At 53.4% G+C, this 21,766-nt stretch overlaps 1 protein-coding gene across 1 annotated transcript in view; it reads right to left on the bottom strand.

The window, feature by feature from the left end:
• RNF213 (ring finger protein 213) overlaps nt 1-21,766 on the bottom strand; it is a 46,009-nt gene that overhangs the window by 17,019 nt on the left and 7,224 nt on the right. The window contains 28 exon segments of the mRNA XM_050981195.1: nt 119-254; nt 544-691; nt 1,440-1,522; nt 2,121-2,243; nt 2,749-2,867; nt 3,303-3,398; nt 3,697-3,833; nt 4,344-7,922; nt 8,586-8,738; nt 9,092-9,285; nt 9,735-10,878; nt 11,316-11,477; nt 11,586-11,726; nt 12,227-12,444; nt 12,994-13,159; nt 13,444-14,057; nt 14,349-14,507; nt 14,771-14,944; nt 15,477-15,657; nt 15,969-16,091; nt 16,741-16,839; nt 17,401-17,547; nt 18,026-18,179; nt 18,423-18,481; nt 19,101-19,299; nt 19,760-19,948; nt 20,570-20,829; nt 21,417-21,697. Coding sequence (XP_050837152.1) covers nt 119-254; nt 544-691; nt 1,440-1,522; nt 2,121-2,243; nt 2,749-2,867; nt 3,303-3,398; nt 3,697-3,833; nt 4,344-7,922; nt 8,586-8,738; nt 9,092-9,285; nt 9,735-10,878; nt 11,316-11,477; nt 11,586-11,726; nt 12,227-12,444; nt 12,994-13,159; nt 13,444-14,057; nt 14,349-14,507; nt 14,771-14,944; nt 15,477-15,657; nt 15,969-16,091; nt 16,741-16,839; nt 17,401-17,547; nt 18,026-18,179; nt 18,423-18,481; nt 19,101-19,299; nt 19,760-19,948; nt 20,570-20,829; nt 21,417-21,697 — 9,238 coding nt within the window.

Genomic DNA, 21,766 nt, shown 5'->3' with positions numbered 1-21,766 from the left:
AGCCTGGAGACTGGCACTGCAAATGCTCACACCAATTACACAAAGCTGCTGTCTTTGCTGCACAGGTGTCACTTGCAGACCCTTCCTGGGAGGCTGCAGGTGACAAGGCAGTGCTCACCTGAAGGTACCTGCCTCCTGCAGAGCACTGAGGTTGGAAGCCTCCCGAAGCACCCAGTTTTTTGGGTGAAGGGAATTTTCTTCTTGCTTCTTCAACAGGCTGGAGAGCCGAGCCTTGGTTATCTTCAGGAAAGAGGCTACAAAACAACAGGTAATTGTGTTTTCTCTTCTATTAGCCTGGACCCAAATGTCCCACCAAGCACAGCATTTGGCAGTTGTTCTAACAGTTGGCAAAGTGGGGAAAAAACCAGCCAGCAGAGTGGGAGAAAGAGCCACCACCTAAACAGCAGAAAAGCTTTCATCCACCCGCACACTGCAGCATGGACACATGCTCTTGGGAGAGCCCACAGCAAGGAGCTCTGCATCCCCAGTGAGCTGACTGTCGTGGTGGTCCCCAGATGCCCAGGGACTCCCTGCAGCACACACCTTTCAGCTCATCCTCTTCGGAGAAGAAGCCAAGCAGAATCTCAATCCTCCTCCTGCTGCGGCTCAGGTCCTCGTTCTGGTCCCTCAGCATGCCCACAGCACTCTGCACACAGGTCCTCAGCAGCACCGTGGTGTCCAGGATCTCCCCCTGCCCAGGGAAACACGGTCATTCCCCTGGAGTGAGCCTCCTGGGCCCAGCACACTCCCTTGGAAGGTTTCCAGGGCTGCCTCAAAGGGCCTGCTGCCTGGCATGCCTGTGCCCAGCTCCACTCAGCTCAGGCTGCCACTCTCAGCTCTTTGCTGACAGGAACATGATGCAGCTTCTGTGGCCCTTCCAAACTGGCCTGTGACACAGCATTCGTGCTGAGCCGAGATTCCTGCAGGGGCAAGATTCAGCAGTTTGGGGAAAGAAGTGGAAATAATCAATGTGGCCAGGGAAAATGTGCCCTTCCTGGGAAATGCTCTGTGTCCCTGGAGCTGGGTGTGTCCAGCTGAGGCTGCCTGGGGCACAGGAGGCAGTGTGAATGTGGCTGCAGCACACCAAGCCCTCAGCCAGCTCCAGCTCAGAGCACACAGCTGGAGTGAGGCTCAGGACCACAGCTCTCACCTCCAGTGGGAGAATGGCAACAGAAACTTAGAGCTGATGTTTAAAAATCAGAAGAATGAAATGGCTAAGGAATTACAGAGTCCTTAGAATGGTTGATTTCTTTAGTGATGCTGATTTTGCCTGGGCAGTGGGGAGGAGGAACTTGTGCCTGATCAGTAACATTCAAGATGCAAACATTGCTGATTGCTTTCAGGTGAAGGGGGACACAAAAAGTGGGTTGCACCCATGGATGACAGAGCAGAGAGCCACAGTGACAGCTGAGAGGCAAACAAATGTATTCTGAACTGACCTCCTGGTGCTCTGCTGCTGGCAGTGGTGTTCCAACCTCCACCTCCTCCTGCTGTGCTTCTCCACTGGCAAGCAGAGCTGCAGCTAAGGTGTAGAATTTTCATTAGAAAGCAGCAGTGCACTCCTGCATCAGTCAGATCAGAGTTTATTTTAGCAACTGCATCTCAAAGCAGCAGAACATCTGTCAGAGAGCCATTAGCACCTGCATGAGTAGCTGAGATTCACCTCTCAAACGCAGCCACAGCTGCTCGGGCTGTCAGGCCTCATGCAGCAAGAGCTGGAAGAAATGTGACACTGAACTAATGCCTTAAGCTCTCCCTGACTCCTGTCAGGCATTGTGGGGAAAGGAAAGAGAGTAAGAAAAAGCTGAGGGGAAAGAAAGATCCTTGTCAGTCTCTGCCATGCAGCATCTGCTGCCTCCTGTGCTGGGACAGAGCACTCAGGCTGCTGAGCAGTGCAAATGCCACATTTTTGTCAAAAAGAAAAGGGAAAAATACCAAATTAACTTGCTTGATGACCTAAAGTTATAGTAATGAATTAAATACAAGTTGGGGGCCATGTGGTGACCCCTCAAGACCAGGTGCCGAGCAGGGAAAGTCATCAGACACGCCGTGCCAGGCACCAGCTCCTGTAGCACCAAGTGTGGGGCCACAGCTCCCCCTTTCCCCAGCACACAGCTCACCTCTGGCTGCACCTGGATCCTGAGAGAACACCTGGCTGATGGTGAGGTTCTGCAGGGCTGTCAAGTCAGAGATCATGTCCTTGGACCTGCGGAGGTCATCGATGTGCACCGACTGCCACAGCCCTGCAGGCACAGAACAAGGAATCACTCCCAGCCTGCAGCTTGTTCTTCCAGAGCAGCTCCCCCAGAATCACCTGCCACCCCTGGGGTACCTTCACAGGCCACTAACTCTCACCTCTTGCTGTAGGAGGGGAAAGCACAGTGCCCCCAGAACCTGCTGCTGCACACATCCCTGCCTGACAGTTCCAAGGTTCTGAGGCTCTCAGAAGCCCCCAGACCCAGAGGAGCCTTGCTGAACACATCAGCACCTGCTCCAGAGCCTCTGGAGGACAGTACACCCACAGAGCTGCCATCGTGGCTGTGTGCTGCTCTCCATGAATGCAGAGGGGACCTGTCTGTCAGCAGGCAAGGCAGGTGCTCCCAGCCAGGACTGCCAGGTACTGATCCCCTGGGCAGCCCCGTGGGACAGGGAAGCAGCTCTGACAACCCACTGAGTCCAGCTTCTCAGCTTTTAAAGGAATGTGAGCAAGAGAAACGATCGCCTGAAGGGACAGATGGGCACACCCACCTCCATGGAATCCCACGTAGGAGGTGCCTCCTTTCAGCCGGGAGAGCTTCATGATAAAGTAAACAAAGACAGAGACCTCGCCCAGGTCCACCTTGTTGATCTCATTGACAACGGTGTACCTGCAGCAAAGAGGAAATGCTGGTGGCACAGCCAAGGCTCACAGAGGCCCACGGCCACGGGTCTCTCCTCAGAGAGAACACGTGTCCTGTCCCAGAACAGACACAGGTGACTCCCACTCCTTCCTCCCAGCTGTGGTGCTGGGCTGCCACCTCCAGCTGTGCCCTGAATTACCCCAGGACCCTCAGCCCTTCAGGACTTCTGCAGCCAGTGGCCAGAATTCACACTTCAGAGGGGATTATCCTCTCACCTCACCCAGCTTAGTTTACTCTGATTTGGGTTATAGATTATTTGAAATACAATCAGTGCATTTAGATTCATTCTGCTACAGAATAAAGGATTGCACATTGCTGAGCGTGAGATCCCCAAACAGCACCAATAACCAAGCACAGGGAGGAGTGGCCAGGCAGAACTGAATTACTTCAAACCTGACTCACTTGGCTGAGGCGACGAGCTGGGCACTCTGAGAGCCATCTTCAAAGTCTGTCTGAATAATGAGGACCTTATTTCCTGAAGTGGAATCCAGGAAATCCCTGAAGAGTGAAAAGAGATTTAACAGAAGTCACTGAGTATAAAGATCAAACATTAAAGACCACAGAGCCAGTCACTCCACATTAGCTTTGGCTGTTGCAGGAGGAGAGAGAAAACCACCAAACCCCATCTCATGTGATGGAGCTGACAAGGTTTGTCCCTTATCAGCAGATATTTGGGCAGAGCCAGCCCAGCGCCAGCACAGCCTCCCTTTTCCATCTGTGGTGCTCTGAACGCTCTGCCCACACACCCTGCACACAGCTGCCAGCCCATTCCAGGGAAACCCCATCCCACGCTCACCGGATGCCCTTCAGGAAGGAGAACTCAGTGTCAAACTGCTGCAGGAACAGGAGCTGGGGCCTCTGGGCCTTGCCCTGCACCTCCCTCTCCAGGCAGGCAGTGTCGGCACTGGTGAGCAGCCGGGAGAAGGTGGTGACCTGGGGAGAGAGGGGCAGCAATGCAGCACCTACCTGTGCTTGCAGGGCTGCTAGGCTGCTGCAGAGCTGAACTGCCCCCCAGCCTGCTGCAGAGCTGCAGTGCCCCCCAAAATCAGCATTTATTTGCCAGCACCCAGCTCTGCACACCCAGGGCTGCAGCACACGCAGCGGTGCCATGCTGTAGGCTTGGCACACGGAGCTGAGCGGGGTCAGCAGGGCTGGCAGTGCCCCAGCAGGGCTGGCAGTAGCCCCAGCAGGGCGGGCAGTAGCCCCAGCAGGGCCGGCAGTAGCCCCAGCAGGGCCGGCAGTAGCCCCAGCAGGGCCGGCAGTAGCCCCAGCAGGGCCGGCAGTAGCCCCAGCAGGGCCGGCAGTAGCCCCAGCAGGGCCGGCAGTAGCCCCAGCAGGGCCGGCAGTGCCCCAGCAGGGCGGGCAGTAGCCCCAGCAGGGCGGGCAGTAGCCCCAGCAGGGCGGGCAGTAGCCCCGGCAGGGCGGGCAGCAGCCCAGCCTCACCTCGGTGAAGGCAGTCTGGGGCCCGGCCCCTGCCCGCACGTGGGCGCCCAGGAAGTCGGCGAAGGAGGTGTGCTGCTGCTGCCTGAAGTAGGTGTGGGCCAGGGCGGGCGCCATGAACACCCCCACGGAGTTGCAGAGGCGGATGACGGCGTCGGGGGTGGCACAGTTGAGCAGGGCCAGCCGCGCCCGCTCGGTGACGCGGGGCAGCAGCTCGGCGGGGGCGCAGGCCGGGCGCAGGCGCTGCGTGCCCTGCAGCACCAGCGAGGCGCAGGTGTCGGCGTGGTAGCCCACGAACACGTCTGCGGGGCGGTACTGCTGCTGGCCCACGAAGTGCTCCTCCGTGTTGACGGCCGTGAACTCCTGCACCCAGCGCTCCAGCTCCCGCACGGCCTCCCTCTGGCCCTTGTCCAGCACGGTGCTGATGTCCAGGTAGTGCTTCTCCAGCCGGTTGATCAGCGGGATGGGGAAGTGCTTGTACACCACCTCCTTCTCCTCGATGACGATCAGGCGGAACTTGGGGTGCACCCGGCACTTCACCCGGTGCGTGCCCAGCCCCAGATCCACGTACTTCTGCCCGGCCAGGTACACGTAGTACTGGTTGAGGGCGTCGTAGAGGCTCTCGTAGAGGTTCTGCAAGTTGAGGAGCACAACCATCTGGCCGGTTTCCATGCACACCTTCACTCGGTTGATGTTCCTGCATATCTGGGTGTATTCTTGGTCCTTAGGAAAACTGGAGCCAAAGATGATTTCTGGCTGCTGGCGGGCGGTGAAAAAAGCCTGCTGGAGGATCTGCAGCGCGGCATAGTTCTCAGTCAACACAAGCAGGTACCTGCAGTCCCCATCCTCAGCACTGCTGTAAATGTTCTGTCGGATCAGCTCTATCCTACTGATATCATGAGCTCGTATCTCCTCTTTTTTTAGCAACTTGGTGAAGATTTCCAAGGCATTGACATCATCTTTGCCACCAAAGTTACGAAGAACCACTGCGGCGATGTCCTGAGGTGTGGGCTCGCTTTTGGAGCTCTTAGCTAAGGCAAAAAACATCTTTATGAGGCTGTAGTAATCACGCAGGCCAAAGAACTCCCTGTCTTGGTCCTTGCAAATTTTTTCATACGCATCTGCAAAGTGATGGAAATACCGCTCGACCTTCTGCAGAGCCCCTCGTGCCGAGCAGCAAATGCCCTTTGCGCTCTCGATGAGCTCCTCTCTGCTGGGGTCACCACGAGACACAAAGATGCCTCGATTCATCTTAGCAGGGTCCAAAGCCCAGTTGGAAATCCCAATGAAGCCAACTTTTTTGTGAGGAAGAGGGACGTCGTCTATGCAGCCATCCTCCAAAAGCGGATGCAAAGTCTTCAAGGGCATTTTGGGAGAGTCTTCTGCCAGCCCAATCTCATCCAAAACCACCACTGATACATACTCCTCCAAGTTCTTCCCTTCCTGGAATCGAGCACAGTGCTTGAAAGTGCCTATGATTCCCTCTGGAGTGGAGAGGGGGCTGCACTGAAAAGACACGAGATGGATCTGCTTCAGGTCCTTGAACAGATCAGAATGAGCTGCTTGGCCCTGCATAGCATCGGCCACAATGGTTTTTGCCAGGGATTTGGAGCTCCCAGGCTTCCCGACCAGAAAAAGAGGGATTTTCAGCTCAATACAGATGACCATCATGAAGACATTTTCCTTCAAGGCCAAGTTCCTTGCTATGGTATCCCGGAGTGGCACCCCACTCAGGAATAAGTCCTGCATCAGGGTTATTTCCTCCAAAATCTTTTTCTGGGTATCGTAAGGCTTTGGGAGGACCTGGCTGATGGCAGTCCTGTACGGTTCCTTCTTTTCCAGGGACGCGTGGTAGCAGACCCCAACCGCCAGCACCAAGGACCAGATGACGCCGTTTCTGTCACCGCTGCCCTTGGGAGCTTTCCTCTCGGCCAGGTACTTCTCCAGCTCCCTCAGCAGCAGGGGGCTGTGCCTGTAAAACCACTTGAACACCTCCATGCAGCGCTCCACGTCCCGCAGGCTGACGAAGCTGCACTCGTCGTCCCTCTGCCTCATGTACTGCTGGGAGGCAAAGAGCACCTCTGTGACCATCCTCACCTCGTCCTTGGCCATGGGCAGCTGCTCCGCCACGCGCTGCACGATCTGCTGGATGTACATCTTCTCGGTGCAGTTGTTGAGCTGCCCGAAGTCCCACACCAGCGGGATCATGCTGGGCGGGAGCGCGTGCACCCGGTACACGAGCTGCCGCAGCGGGATGGAGCCCAGCTTCTCCCGCGTGTCGTCGGCCTTGACGCGGTAGCCCAGCCCAGCCAGCTCCAGGCGTTGGATCATCCTGTCCGTGTGCTTCCGGTAGGGATTGCAGGCTGCGATGATGCGCAGGCCAGAGCCAGAGGCCAGAGGCTGCCCCTGCACCGTGCGGTCACACAGAACCTCCTTGATGCTGCTCACGGCCTCCGTCGTGTTGGCTTCGTCGAAAAAGAGGACGGTGTCCAACCCGTGCTGCTCCTTGTTGGATATAGCCAGGGCTTCTGCTTCTCTGATCCTGGCGTAGATCATCTCTGCAGTGGTACCTCCGTGAACCTTGACAAGCTTCATGTTCTCCACCTCAACAAAGCTTCTGCGTAACTGGCACAGGAACTTCACCAGCCTGGTTTTCCCACAGCCCGTTTCTCCCATGATGACCACGGGGATGTTGCAGCGGAATCGCATCTCGATGGCCAGGATTTTCAGCATGTTGTCTGTGGTGAGCTCGTAGGTCTCGTCAGGGTCAAATACCCAGGGGAGCCCCAGCACCATGCAGAGCCTCTCGAGCTTCTCGTTGCGGGGCAGCTGATCGAAGGGCACGTTGAAGGGAACCCTCTGCATTAACAGGCCCTGGTAGAGCTGGGCAGTCATGATGTCCTTCTTGATGACATTCCCGTTCAGAGGATTGATGGCATCAATGCGATTCCTGGTCTGCTGGAAGTGGAAACCAATGAACGTCATGGACACACGATCCTCATTGAAAAACAGGTAGGGATGAGGCTCTGACTCCCACTTCTTCCTGATGCGGAAAGGAAGCAGATCTTCCTCCGGAACGTTCTCCAGGTGGGAGGATCGTCTTCCTGAACTCTGGTCGGAAATGCTCAGGGAGGGCGTCGCAAAGTCCCGCGCCATTAAAATCATGAAGCCAACCACAAAGTTCTTGAAACCATTCAAAGTGTCCCCGACAAAGTCAGGGTTGCAGAAGACAGAGGCTTCGCAGTCTCTGAGCTGAACGTTGAGGAACCAGGTGAAGTTGCGGAGCTCTGCCCAGGAGGGATCCACCACCCCGCAGTGCAGGAGGAAGAGCTGCAGACACTCTGCAGGGCTGCCTTCCACCGAGAGGGCCTCGTACCAGAACCTGTCCAGGTCACAGCCCTGGTCAAATCTCTTCAGGTACTGGAAGGGTCTCTGGAAAGCCTCACTGCAAAATTCCTCCTTGTCCATTCCCACATCTGCGGAACGGTTCCCAAGTGCCTCCATTTCTAGCACTTCTTTGGGAGACTTGCACGTTATTTTAGGGAACACATCCAAGAAGTGATACCTCTGGTTCACTGACATCTGGAGAAGACAAAAAGAAAATAAAAGGTCATCCCAGAGCGGTAGCCTCACTCTTCATCAGCTTAGTTAACCTGTTCTTAACAGTCTCCTTGCCTAAAACCACAGACCTGAGGAACAGGAGCCAGCCTCTTCCCCGTGCATCCCTTCTTCCACTTAAAGTGCACCAAGGAATCCTCTTCCCTCCTACATTTTCCTTCCAGGAACATAAGCCTGGCATCACCTCCAGCCCCTTCTCAGGGCTACTTCAAAGAAAACTAAACCAAGGAAACTGCTGCTATTTATTCCAGTCACTTCTACATTCTGTTCTTACAGATGCATATAAGTATTCCTCTACATTCAAACATGCAAATTAACATGAGGGAGATTAGATTTTGCATTTTTAGGTTTCCTATAAATGTGGGGGCAGTGAGGCTTGGACTAACATGCCTTCAGAAATCATCAACCCAAGGAAACCAGACAGGCCTAATTTGCTGTCTGGTGTTAATGTCACCTTGTACAACACCAGGGACACCAGTTTGTTATGGGATACAGCACACCCCCAATGAAAAAGGGAACTCCTGTGCAGTGTTTACAGTTGCAGTTGCTGCAGCTCACCACAGCTATGTACAAACACGTGCAAAGTGACTGAGAAATTCCCAGAAAAGGAGCATTGCTGGTACATACAGGTCTGGCTGCTGTCTTTGGCACTGGGGACACCTCCAGGATTTCAATGATGTACAGATGACACTTCTGCCTTAGCCACATATTGCCATTATTATCTGTCAGGTACTGCAAAACCAACAGCTTGAAGAGAAACTCTGGAATTCCACGCTGCACCTATCACAAGGAGAGATAGCAAGGCATTTCCTCTTTATTTACCCACCACAACTTCACAGATTCACAGAACAGTTGAGGGTGGGGAGGCTCTCTGCTGAAAGCAGGCCCAGCTAGAACAGGCTGCCCAGGGCCACAGTCAGTCAGGTTTTTAATGTCTCCAAGGTGGAGACTCCTCAGCTTCTCTGGGCAGCTGCTCCAGAGTTCAATCACCTAGATGGTGTCTGTGTTACTTACACAAGAATGAGAGAACACATGCTAGGGAAATGGCTGGTTGAGAAACAACAGCTTTAAAGAAAACTCCTGCAAGGGTCCACACAGAACAAGGCAGCTGTGAGAGGGAGGGATGTACTCACTGAGGAGGTGATATCAAAATGGAATATCATGGGCTTCGTCTGGTGTTCTCTCTTCAGAAAAGGCAGGAGAGATTTTAGCACTTTATCTTCATCCACTTGTGGTTCAATCAGTCTGATGGTTTTCAGAAGTTCTGTGCAGTCAGGCTGCTCTTCTTGAAGTCTCTCATGCAGCCTCTTCACATACAGAGATTTCCCTGTTATTAAAAACACCACAAGAGTTAAAGCCATAAATATCAGCTATATCACATTAAGATCATAATAGACAGAAGGAAATAAAATGCTTAAGTACCCCATGTCCTAAAATCTCTGAAGCTTCCTAAAAGGCATTCCAGAAGAAAGTCTAAATCTGGTTTGAGCAGCTGGAGCCCAACACATTGCTCTTGTTATCCATAAGGTTTGTTTTCCTTCCACTGCCTGAGAGAAGCTTTAGTCTTTATTAGAACTTGAATCTGTTCTACTTTGTGCTTGTTTCTAAGTCAAACCAGGGGACAAGATGACTTTGAGCTTCCACCTCCCTGCACTGACCAGTCTAAATTGCTCTTTTTGACCAAGATACTTAAATCTTGGACAAAAACCCTGGCAAGGTGAACCCCACTCTGGTTTTGAGCTCTCAGCAGAGCCCACTCTGCCCATGCCACCTTACCCATGCCAGCTCTTTTGGAGGACACGATCCCAACACACATGTGCTCCTTGAACACGGCCGCAGCCGAGTCCGAGGGCTGAGGCACTCGGAAGTGGAGCTGCAGGTACTGCTGGATCTCTGCCCGTGACCTCTGGGGAATCATGGGCACCGTGTAGTGGCTGAAGGCAGAGGGCAGGTAGCTGCTCTCCCCCCCCTCGCAGTTGTAGAGGATGATGAGCCTGTAGGAGCTGTTGTAGCACTGCAGGTGCTGGAACAGCTCCTCTGCCCTCTTGCTGACGTCGTAGCTCAGCTCATCGGCGTAGAGCATGGTGTAGATCTTGTTCCCCCCCTGGCAGGGAATGAGGCACCTGCGCAGGAACAGCCCCACCTGCTCTGCGCTGGTCTGGGGCGTGCACAGCAGCACCTCATCGAAGGTGGGAAGGGGCTGCTCGGGGCTGTTCATGTAAATGGCCAGGGCAGAGCTGAGCACCTCGGAGCGAGGGCAGCTGATGAGGTTGGGCTGGCCCACGCAGAGCAGGTCCTGAGGGAAGTCTCTGGTGACACGTTCTCTGCCACTGCTGGCCAGGTTCTTCAGCCACACGCCCAGCGTGTCCATGTCCAGGCAGTTGGGGAGGAAGGAGCCCATGTTGCTCATGTAGCACTCCCAGACGCGCTCCAGCCGGGCGCTCAGGTCCCTCTCCCCATCCAACAGCACGTGGAAGTCAGAAACAGCCTGGCCTGAGCTGGGAGGCCCCTGGCTCCCGAGGGCTGTGAGGACATCCTGCTCAGTGCAGTGGGGGTTGAGGAAGGAGAGCATCATGAGGGCAGCCTGGCTGGGGCTGCCCCGGCCCAGCTCTGAGCACAGGTACACCAGCTGCTCCGCGCTGTAGTAGTTCAGGTAGAAATGCTCACATCGCTTGGCATTCATGAAGGTTTTCCAGCTCTCCAGAAAGCTCTCCATGGTCTTGCAGAGGGCTGGGAGCACAGCTGCCATATCCCCTTGCCCTTCCAGCACTGGGATGGGGCCCAGGGAAAAGTCTATAAAAACACAGGATTCTTTGTGGGGTGAACAATACACCTGGGCAAGCCAGGAGCGGAAAAGCATGTTCCCAGCTGAGTATAGGTCTATAAAAGCCTGGGCAAGTCTCTGGACATTGGAAAAGACCTGTGTGAGGACAGAGGAGAGAGAAACAAGCTGATTTACAAGTTTTAGCCACTAAACCACTGGAAAGACATTCAACAAAGAGCAAGTCTTTGGCCCCAAGGTGTGTCAGGCCTTGCACAGCAGCCACAGATTCCCTGTGACTTTTTAACAGCAGCATCCCCAGGAAACCAGGAAGGAACTCCCAGCCTGCTACAAAATTATAGTGATTGTGCCAGCCAGGACAATCCCCAGTGCAGCCAGAGGATAAGGCCACCAGTTCACTGTTTAGTCTGCAGCTTAGCTCCACCTTAGCAAGGAACCAAAGACAGGAACACCCATGTGCCTGCGGCCACCACCCCCCGCAACTCCACTGTCAACCACAGCCCTAAAAGCTTATACTCCAGGGAAAATCCAGCCCTGGCCCCAACACCAGTAACCCCCTGGCTCTGGAATCTGACCTCAGAGAACCTCTCCACCTCCAGGCCTTGCTCTCCCTTGGCCGACATGAGCATCAGTTTGTTCTGCAGCTCGCGGAGCTCTGCCAGCGAGTACTTCCAGGAGGCCTCGGTGCCCCCCGAGCTCCCCGGGAGGGTGAAGCGCAGGACACTGTCCAAGGAGACCTGCCAGGAGCAGGAGCTGTCAGCGTGGCTGGGGCTGAGCTCTGCCCGAGGCCAGGGCAGCACCCCCAGGCAGGAGGGGCAGTGGGAGCTGAGGGACCTCAGCCTCACCTTCTGGCCATCAGCTGGTGCCCGCAGCACGTAGACCCCTCTGCTGTTGATGGCAGCTGCCAGGGACAGCGAGGACAGCTCCACGGAGCCATGGCTCTCCTTCACTGTCTTCAGCCACTCCAGGTGCTGAGCCGAGGCACGCTGTGGGGAGAGGAGAGACAGCACTGCCCCGACTGCTCTGAAATCTGATCTCTGCTTCCTCCTGACCGGGACAAACAGCTTGGGCTGGCACAAGAGTTTTGTGATGGAGAAGGAAGAAAGGAATGAGTACTGGTTTCAGCCTGCTCTTTGTGCACAGCTCTTCCTTACCCGCTCCATGGGAGGCTGAGCAGAGCCCACAGTGCTCCAACACCTCTTGCTGCAGAGACAGGCCCTGCTGCAACGGGCTAAGGGGTCCCAGGCATTTGCCTCCCCTCCTCTCCACCATCAAACTTACACGAGCCAAGCCACACCACATCACACTGGAAAGTCTCATGGTGCCCTGGAGAAACCTGTGCTACACCAGCTACAGCTGCTGCAGGAAATATCAGCTGTTTTTCCTCCAGTACAGATGCCATTTGGCCAGTGCAGCCCAACTTCCAGCCACTCCTGGAAGGCAGAGAGGCAGGAGGATGCAGAGGCCCTGCTCCAGCAGAACTCACCAGTTTCTCAGGGAGGGTCTCATCGCTGTCCAGGGCCCGCCACAGCTTCTGCAAGCAGCGCATGAAGTCCTCGAAGCCCGAGTCGTGGCGCAGCTCGTAGAGCAGGGAGGAGTAGCCGTGCACAGTGCCATGGAAACAGGCCACACGGTCCACGTCCATGTCGTTCTCCCCCGCCGAGATGGAGGCCAGGTCAACAAACACCTTCAGCTCGTTTATGTCTGAAAGGAGGCAACACTGGAGTGAGCAAGGTGGGAGGCAGCTGGGACACCAGCCCTCGTCACCACCCTCTACAGGAAATGCAGGGAGAACGCTTTGAACAGCAGCTCCTGTGTAACTGCCCTCTCCCCATCAGCTCTCCCTGGCCATCCATCCATCCATCCATGGACCCCCAGACCCCCCAGCCAGGATGGGAGCAGTGCCTGCGGGGTGTGTTCAGGTGAGGGTGTCTGTGCAGGTCAGACAGCTCAGCTGGCAGACACACAGCTCCATCCCCTGAAACAACAGGTCTGAGCTGAGCAGCAGCAGCTGCTGAAGCCCTCCAGGCCCAGCCCAGCTCCCAGCAGGGTGGTCCCTGTGTGCTGCACCAGTGCATGGGCACCTTTAAAGGGTCCTCATAGCACGTTCCCCACCAAAGCCCATCAGAGATGTAACTCTCAACACCAGAAGCTGCACAAAGCAGATGGGTCAGGGATTCAGTGTTCCTTCTGCCCTCTCACAAGCTGCCATCCCTCCTAGCACTCTCTAAATCCTGGATGAGCAGCACACACCTTTCAGTGCTTCTCTGACCCAGCAGACAAACTCCTTCTGCTGGGCCAGCTCCCTCAGACAGCCACGGCGGGGCACAGTGATCCCCTGCAGCAGCTTCTTGGCTTGCACGAGCTCAGGGCTGATGGAATCCAGCTTCTGGGTCTTGTAAGATTCAAGCTTTTCTGTCTGGAAAGCAAGTGGTGCAAACACACACTGAGTCTGGAATGGGGAATGCCACTGCTTCTGCAGCAGGGAAAGGAAAGCTCTCTGCAAAGGCACACCCCAACAGAGCAGTATCATCATCTCCCTTTAAGGAGTGACTACACAAAAGCACTTGGAACATTTGATTTTTACCTCAAATAAGCATTTTGGTTCAAGGAATGGCTCTTGACAAACTGAGGTAGACTTGTGGGAAGGTTCACATTTAGCCTACACCCTGACAGTACAAAGCCAAAGCCAGGGATACTTACTATATGCAATAAGTTTTCCAGGATACTGAAGTCACCAGAGAGGCCTAAACTCTCTTTGACGTGGGCAATGATCTTGGCAGCATCAAAGGTTAAATACATTTCATGGTACTGCTGGATCTGCTGGACTCGCTGGTCAACCCAGCCTCTGTCCTCGGCAGGCCAAAGGCCACAGATGGTGTTCAGCTCCACCCTGAGATCTTCAGGATGGTTTGTGAAATCCTGGAAAATTCTATCCACTGCAGAAAGCGTGAGACTTCCTGATCTGAGATCATCATACAGCATTGCATAGCTGTCAAAGCAAGGGCGGACCATGCTGTTCAAAGCCTCGTCAAGGTCCAGCTCAGGAGCAATCTCCTCCTCGTCCTCCTCCTCCTCCTCATCCTCCTCTGGACTGTCACACACGTACTCCTCTCCTGCCTTCTGTGCTGCTTCCTCCCAGAACTGCTGGAAGATCAGGCTGTCCTTAAAGGAGTGCATTTTGTGGACAAAGTCTTTCAGCTCTGGGCTCAGGCTGTAGAAGGCCTGCAGGGGCCTCCTTCCCACCACCACAACTTGATTCAGTCTTTTTGAGCGAAGATCTTTTGCGTGTTGAAAAGCCACTTCACCTACATTCACTGTAAACCAGAGACAGGCCAGAGGGAGATTAGCTGGTGCAGGCTGGCTCCAGCTCACTTCATCCCATCCCCCAAGCCACAAAATGCTACCAGGCAGGTGGACCCCTCCAAGTGTCATTTGATGCACAAGCACTCACGTGATCCCCCCAGTGCTCTGGTTTTACTTCCCCCACCCCTCCTCACCCTCACTTTGGGGCTTAGAATCAAACCTGCTCCCAAAGCCAAGAGATTTTCAAAGAAAATTATGTTTTCTGGAGTTGCCACTTTCAGACTGCTCCCCCAGAACTCTACCTCTCACAGACTTCTGCACCTTCCTGCACATGCTCAGGAAGGTTCCTACTGCTTTTTCCTCTCTTCTGAGCTGTGTGACTTCTTCCTGCCTCAGTGCCAGCAGTTCTTTCAGGCTTCTCTGGAGCAGTTCCTTTTCCTCACTTGGTCGTTGCTGGTGCTCTGAAACACAACTCACCTGTAGTCACAAAGCAGACACTTCCCAAGCCCTGCATCCCAACTCAGGTGGGGAATTGCAGAGTCACAAACCCTGCAGTGACAACCCAAACTGGAGCTGGGAGCTCCCTGCCCAGGCCAAGGGACAGCACTCCAAACTGCCACAGCCCCTCCTGAGCCTCCCCAGCCCCTGCAGCCCCTCCTGAGCAGGCCAGCATCACTGCAGTGAGGCTCTCAGCCAACCATGCCCCTTTGGACCCATCTCCTACTTGTGTCCCAGATGCAGAGGAACTGTTCCTGGTGCTGGAAAACCTCCTCCAGGTGTTTCACCAGGATGCAGCCGCTGTAGATGTCGTCGGTGACAGCCGTAAGCACAGAGTCTGCTATGGCCATGACATCCTTTGCTTCATCTGTGAGCTTGTCCAGGAGGTTTCTGTTTGTTCCTGTTCCACACACAAAGCACGTCATGTTTCCCAAACAACAGGCAGAACCAGGAACTTTTCCATGCCATGGCACAGAGTCCTTCCACCTCCCACTGAACCTCTCCCCAAGAGCCTGTGGACTCACACCAACCCTCCAGCCCCTCATGTCTTTCTGAACAAAGCCAGGATCTCAGGACAGCAATGTGGAAACTTTCCATGGAGAGCCCAGACCCAAACCCTGTGGGGCAAACAAAGGCCATTTGGATCCTTTCACTTGGCCAACTCTTTGGCATTTTTGTGTGCCAATAACTTGTGAGAACTTCTCAGACAAAGAAGTTATGGTCCACAAATCCTGAGGAAGCTGCAGTGAAGTAGCACAAGAGGCATTGTGGCTCCCTCTTCCTTGGCCTTCCCTCTCCAAGCTGAATAGTTCAAGCTTTGAGATAGGGACTAAAACAAGAGCAGGACAATTTCCCTCTGCTGCTCTGTGCAGTGGCAGCAGTGAGCAGAGAAAAGCTTCTCAGGGCCTCCTAAAACCAAACTACAGACCTACCATTAAAGCTGAAGATATGTTTGATGTCAGGCCACGTGAGCAGGTGGTGCAGAATCGTATCAAAATTGCCCTCAGACTTCCCAGGCCTGACTGGCCACGACTTCACAATGACAGCAGACACGAGCTGGCTGAACTGGCCCATGTTGTAGGCAGAGATCTGCTCCAGGAGATTGCTCTGCATCTGCCAGGGCACACACAGAGGGCAGGGGTGGGTCAGGCTCTGGGGTCCCACTGTGTCTGTGCCTTCCAAACCAGCTCTGTGACACAACTGACACCAGAGCTCATTGTGGAAACATTACAAATATTCCTCATGGACCCCATTTCCTGATTTCTTGTTAATATTTTTTGTTGTTGCTTTAACAAACAATCTACAGCAACTCAAGTGACATCCACCTTCCCCTTCCACCACAAGGCACACCCCTGTGCAACACAATTGCTGTGAAATTCCACTTCTCTTTCTCCTCCCTTCCCTTAGCAGGGCACACACCATACCTGGCAAGCTGCAGGCACAGCCTCCACAGCACAGTTGTGGAAGCACCAGCTGATGGAGGAGTCCGTCTGTGTGATCTGGGGATGCTGACAGCAGTACACCAAGATTTGGTTCACTGGAGGCTCCTGAAGGGCAAAAGGGAGATTTCTCATCAACTCAAAGTGTTTCTCCTGGCAGCATGAAGCAGTGCTGCTATCAAGACAATAAAAGGAACCTGAGCATCAGCCCATTTCTGAGGGCCTGGGTGAGAGATCAAACAAACAAATGCTTGGAAAATATTTCAATTATTTCCCTCTAAAGTGTGTGATTACTTAACATCCACTTCTCCAAGCCAAGCTCACAGCAGAAAACATTTGTTTCCTGATTTCGCCATGAAAACCATTGGCTTAAGGAAATGTGCAACTGCTGTAGAAAGGAGATGAGGAGATATACAGGGTCAGTGTGGAAGGGACTGACACAGCTGGGTGTGCATTTGGGAGCCTGAGCAGCTCCATTTCTGCACAAGGAATGAAAAGAGAGGCACCACCTTGGCTTCTCTGAGCCCCTGGGTGTTTACTTTGCACTCGCTGGTTCTTAAAACCACAGAGGAGACAATTGTTGAGAATGTGGATTTCCTCTGAAGCACCAGGGCCTGCAGCCAGGCCACTGACCAAGGCTACAGCGTGGGACATTGCCATGGCCAAAGCCACTCTGCACGTGTTCCTGCTCCAAGCACAGCACAAGCCAATGCATCTGCTCTGGACAGCAGCCAAGGCTGCCCGGAGTCTCTCCTACCTGCTGGATTCTTTTCTTCAGATCTGCAAGTAAAGTGTTCCTCCACGTCTGGGTGAACTGCTCATCTGGAAAGCTGATAGTCACAAACTTATTCCAGGCCTGCAGGGACAAGCAAACCAACCCAGACCACTGAGTGCTGAGATTCACCAGAGAAAGGAAATGAAAAGAACAATGTAGAAGAGATGCCCCACACGCCTCAGACAGTCTGCAGCCCTTCCAGATGTTTCCATCCTGAGGAAAAGAACACTCCCAGAGCTGCAAAAGGCAGCTTTTAAGCCCAAAGAGTGTGTAAATGTCTCAGCTGCTGAAGGAGACTTTTGGAGGAGCCACTTCCACCCTGCTGCTGCAAACTGTCCCAGGGAGGGCTGGGACCAGCAGCTCAGACTGGCAGGGCTGCTCTGAGCTTTGCCTGCTGGAAGGCCTGAGGACAACCAGTGGGACACACCAGGAGCAGGACAACACCAAGGGGCAGCTCCTCCCCCCAGCAATGCCTTTAGGAACAGCCAGGGATGAGCAGAATGGAGGTGAGCTCCAAACACTGCCCATCCCCAGCCCATTCCTTACCCAGCCACAGCTGCAGAGCCCAGCAAAGAGCCAGCAGACTCAAGACCTGGCTAAGCCACAGCCCCTTTGTACTGAAGTTATCAGAAGATGACAAACCCGAAGTTCAGAGAACAAAGAGAAGGCCACGTGGTCCAGGTACTCCTTCAGCAATTTCTCCTTTAAAACGTTTCTGAACCAGGCACGAGCTTCCCTCAGAGCTCCACTGAGCAGCTTTGGAACTTCCTGCACAGCATCCCCTGGAACCTGCCCCACACAGAGGGGGAGACAACAAAATAAACACAGCTCAAGGAGGACAGCAATGGACAACTGATTTAAATCAGTATTTCTAAAAAGAAGGCCCAAACACATCCAGAACACACAAGAGCCCAGCAACAGACCCAGCACTGCTTGAATAAAGAGCAGAGAGGCTGGGAAAGTGCACTGCTTACAGGCAGGTTGTGCTTCAGCTTGTTCCAGGAAGTAAAGACAACAAATGTTTAAGGGGAAACAAAGCCAGCCTTAAAACAAAGCTTATCACAGCAAACCTGAGCACCTGACCTTATTTTCAATAAGAACCAAACTCATCAGGTGACTCCACACCTCTCTGAAAGTATCAGTCTTGCTCAGAGTGTGAAGTTGTTCAAACTGAGACTGGGTCTGACCTGAACCCAGTGTGTTGTGCCACTCCTGTGACATTTCTGGGTCCCTTGGTTGTATCAAGCAAAGAGTTCTTGGTACTCACTGCTGGGGGCTGAAGCTGGGCAACCTTGGCAACCAGGGTGGCAGCAGTGGCAGGGATCAGGAACAACCCCACTGTCCTGGCAGCCTTGCAGAGCCTCTCGTGCAGCCTGAGGCAGCAGGACAAGCAGCCCTGCCAAGAAGGAGCCCCCAGAGCTCTGCAGGGCAGCAACACAGAGGGAGAGTTAATGTTCTGCTCCGAGAAAAAATAAAAAAAATTAAAAACAAAGTAAACACCCCACCAAACTGAACACTGTGTGGCAGCTGCCTCCCTCAACTGGATTAAAAAAATGGGATAGGACTCCAGGATTCTTTTCTCCATGGAGATTTCAAGGCACACAAGCAGGAGCCCAGCCCTGGTGCAGGGGCAGACAATGCTCTCAGAGGTGCACTGCCCTTACCTGGCTGGGGGCTCATCCAAGGCACTCAGCACTGTGTTTAGAATCTCCTCTACCTGAGACTGGAAAGACAAAAATATGAAACTGTGAAGAAATTTTACAGACCAACTTCTGATTAGCTGAGGAACAGGGAACTCACTGTTCTTTTGCATCTTCTCCAACATTTTATAAATACACTGTAAAACTGCAGGACTTATTTACTGGGTGTCAGAGCCAATACCTGGGCAGCTTTTATATGCACAAACCCAACCTGTACTTCTCACAATGTGGAGGTCTCCAATCTATTATTGGTTGCAAGGTCCTACTCCTGCTCTCCTCACACCAACACAAGAGTTTTCACAACAGCAGCAAAATCTCCCAAACCAGCAGCCCCTTGCCCAACCCTCCTGTGCAAAAAAGCAGTTTCAGGTACACGTCTGAGGAGGTCAGGAGTGAAATATTTGCCATCACTAACCAAGAGCAAATCCAGCTAAGAACACCCTTCCCTCACCAATGCCATCACCACTTTTTGCTGCAGAACCCCCAACTCTCCCCCTGAGGAGTCTCTGACTTCAGAGTAACTATTTTTGCTCTGAGCTGCCAGCCCAGTCCCCTCAGTGGAGCTCAGTTCTGCCAAAGGACACCCAGGAGCCCAGCCTGAGCCTCCATCCCAGAGCTGGGTAAAGCTGCCAGAAGACAAACCTGAGAGCTTCTCCTCGAGAGGTCAACGTTCTCCAACCTGTACAGAACACCCTGAAGAGTAACTAACAGGTCACTGGAGAAGTCTTTTATGAACTCAGCCAGGCTCCCCAGGGGCAGCACACAGAGCCAGGACTTGACCAGAGTCACATCAAATTCCATCAAGTGCTTCTTTTCTCTCATTTGTGCCAGCAGGGTCCCTCTGGAGGGGAGACAAAACAAAATCTTCAGCATTCCAAGGAACAAAGGGCCTTGAGCTTGTGCAGCCCACACAGGAGCCTCCTCCATTCCTGTGCTTTTGTCCCTGCAGCTGAGATCAGTGGGAGTCCCCAGGGCCCTGGGGTGGCACGGCAGAACCAAACCACTGAGCACAAGCACTCAGGGAAAAGAAACTCCAGGTCTTGCTCAGACTCTACACAAGAGGAGCAGCTTTAGCTCCCAGCTGCTCCCTGGCTGGCAGAACCGGGGGGGTTGTGTTTGAGGGGTCACACTGTGCCCTCTGAGCCACCAGTGTGGCTGTGCCCAAATGCCCCAAACACCATCCCTGAGCATGCTGCATTTCATGCTCTTTAAAAATGAGGGAGGGAAAAACAAAACAAAAACAAACAAACAGAAGAGATGAGGAGTGCACTGGGAGGAACTGGCAGCTCTGGAGAACTCACCCATCTTGCTTCCTCCTGACTTCAGCAAATGGAAGCCCTTCCAGCCCTGCCCAGGCATCCTCCTCCACCAGCCTGTGCTCCTGCTGCAGGGGAGCAGCCAGGGAATGCAGAAGGGGAAGGACCCACACCCACTGCTCCACATCACGTTCAATGCACCTCTGGCACAAGTTTGTCAGGTCGACCTTCAAGCTAAATAAAACAAGAAAACAAAACAAACACACTGAGTGAAAGAACAGCTTTATCCCAGCCTTGAGAACACCCTAGGGGTGTGGGAGGCTACGTTTCAATCTCCCTTTGTGCCTTTAATTAACCTCTGGGCATTATTTCAGCTCCATCTACTCTTCATTGCAGAGTGTGCCTGTCCAGGTTCAAGGCCCAGAGCTGCAGTGTTACTGAATCTCTCTGCACAGCCCCTGCTGCTGGAGCACAGGGAGGACCCAATCCTTTAGCTACAGCCTCCTCATGAGCCACCCCAGCCCTGTGACAGCCACAGAGAGAAGGACTCCAGGAAGAAATGCAATGGCTGCAGCTGTGTGAGTGAAGAACTCCAAATCCAGGGCCAGCTAATCAGTCAGATTAGAACCTGGCAAACAGGCACTCCAGGGGAAACCAACCAACAGGTGTGGGATGGTGCACTGCAGCCTTGCCTGGGTGTTAGCCCTGCCTCAAGCAGGAGGCTGGACTGAGACCTCCAAAGATACCTTCAAATGCAGCTTTTTCTCTGGTTCTCTGGCAGTAGAGAGCTGGGTTCCTGATGTTTTATCAAAGTAACACCAGCCTGGTCAGTTAGAAGGTACATGGAGCACTTACTTGGTAACTGCTGCAAAAGCCTGTTTGATGTGATGAATCTCATCCTGCACATCTTGTGGTGATGCCTGATCCAAGCACAAGAGGCTGCACAGGTCAGCCAGGTCACTTTTAGGTACAAAGAATGAATGGTCCTCAACTACCACAAGAATGGTGAGCCCCAGAGCCAGCTTGCTTTGGATGATTCTGTCTTCTGGAGCTGCCTCTGGTGCAAGGAAAGGGAGAGCTATTTTCTTCATGTATTTTAGCAGCAAATCATTCACCTGGGACAAAGAGAAGAAACAAACCAAGCACAGCATTAGTCTCTCTTCTGAAGCCAATGTCTTCTGCCAGTTCCAGCGAGGCCACAGGACAGGAAGGAGCAGCCCCAATAACCAAAAAAGACAATGTGGCTTTTCTGTCACATTTCATAATTATGTCAAGTAAGAAATTTTGGATTCCAGAAGCCGTACTGGCATCACTGCTTAGGATCAGGAGCGTCTCCCAGAAAGCAGGCAGGTTTGGAGCAAGAGACGAGTGCAGAGTTGTTAGTGACAGAACAACTGGCAGCAAAACTTAATGGCAAGGCTTAGGAAATCAGTATCCAGACATAAAACCCACTCAGGTATGAAGTCACCACATCACAGCCTTGCTGCTGACCCCCGTGGGGTCTCAGAACCACACTGAGGTGCACAGGCTGACTGAAGTCCCAGGGCAGTCAGTGACAGCCACCCCAGAAGGATCCCCACTGCTTCTGTACCTGAACTTGGACTGGAAACGCAAAATTAACACAGCAAGATCAACAGCAAAATTCAAGTTCGGGTTCAGTAATGGAATGTTTTCTGTCTCTGTGCAAGAGAAGGGAGATTACCTGCTCTGTGCCAAAGTTTAACTCTATCCACGGCATTGGCCTGCCTTGAAACACCCGCTGGGCTGCTGCAACATTACAGAACTGCTTCAGCTGGCAGAAGAAATTCCTCAGATTGTCAGGACTCCAGGTTCCAAGAATGCTGAAGATACTTTCTATCATAATACTGGCAGCTATTTTCTTCCCTTCCACCACTTCCTTGTTTTTATCAAAAGTAAAGATCTGCCGGAAGTTCTTGAATTTGGAAGGCTTTGCACACACGATGTCATCGTACTGGTGCCACTCTGGAACAGTAACACAGAAACAACCATTGCAATCAGGTGCCTTCTCCCCCCAGCAGCCCACCTGGCTTC

The sequence above is a fragment of the Serinus canaria genome, chromosome 18, assembly GCF_022539315.1.
Source record: "Serinus canaria isolate serCan28SL12 chromosome 18, serCan2020, whole genome shotgun sequence".
NCBI lineage: Eukaryota > Metazoa > Chordata > Aves > Passeriformes > Fringillidae > Serinus > Serinus canaria.
Note: the sequence above shows the minus strand (reverse complement) of the source record. Positions and strands in the feature narration are given on the sequence as shown.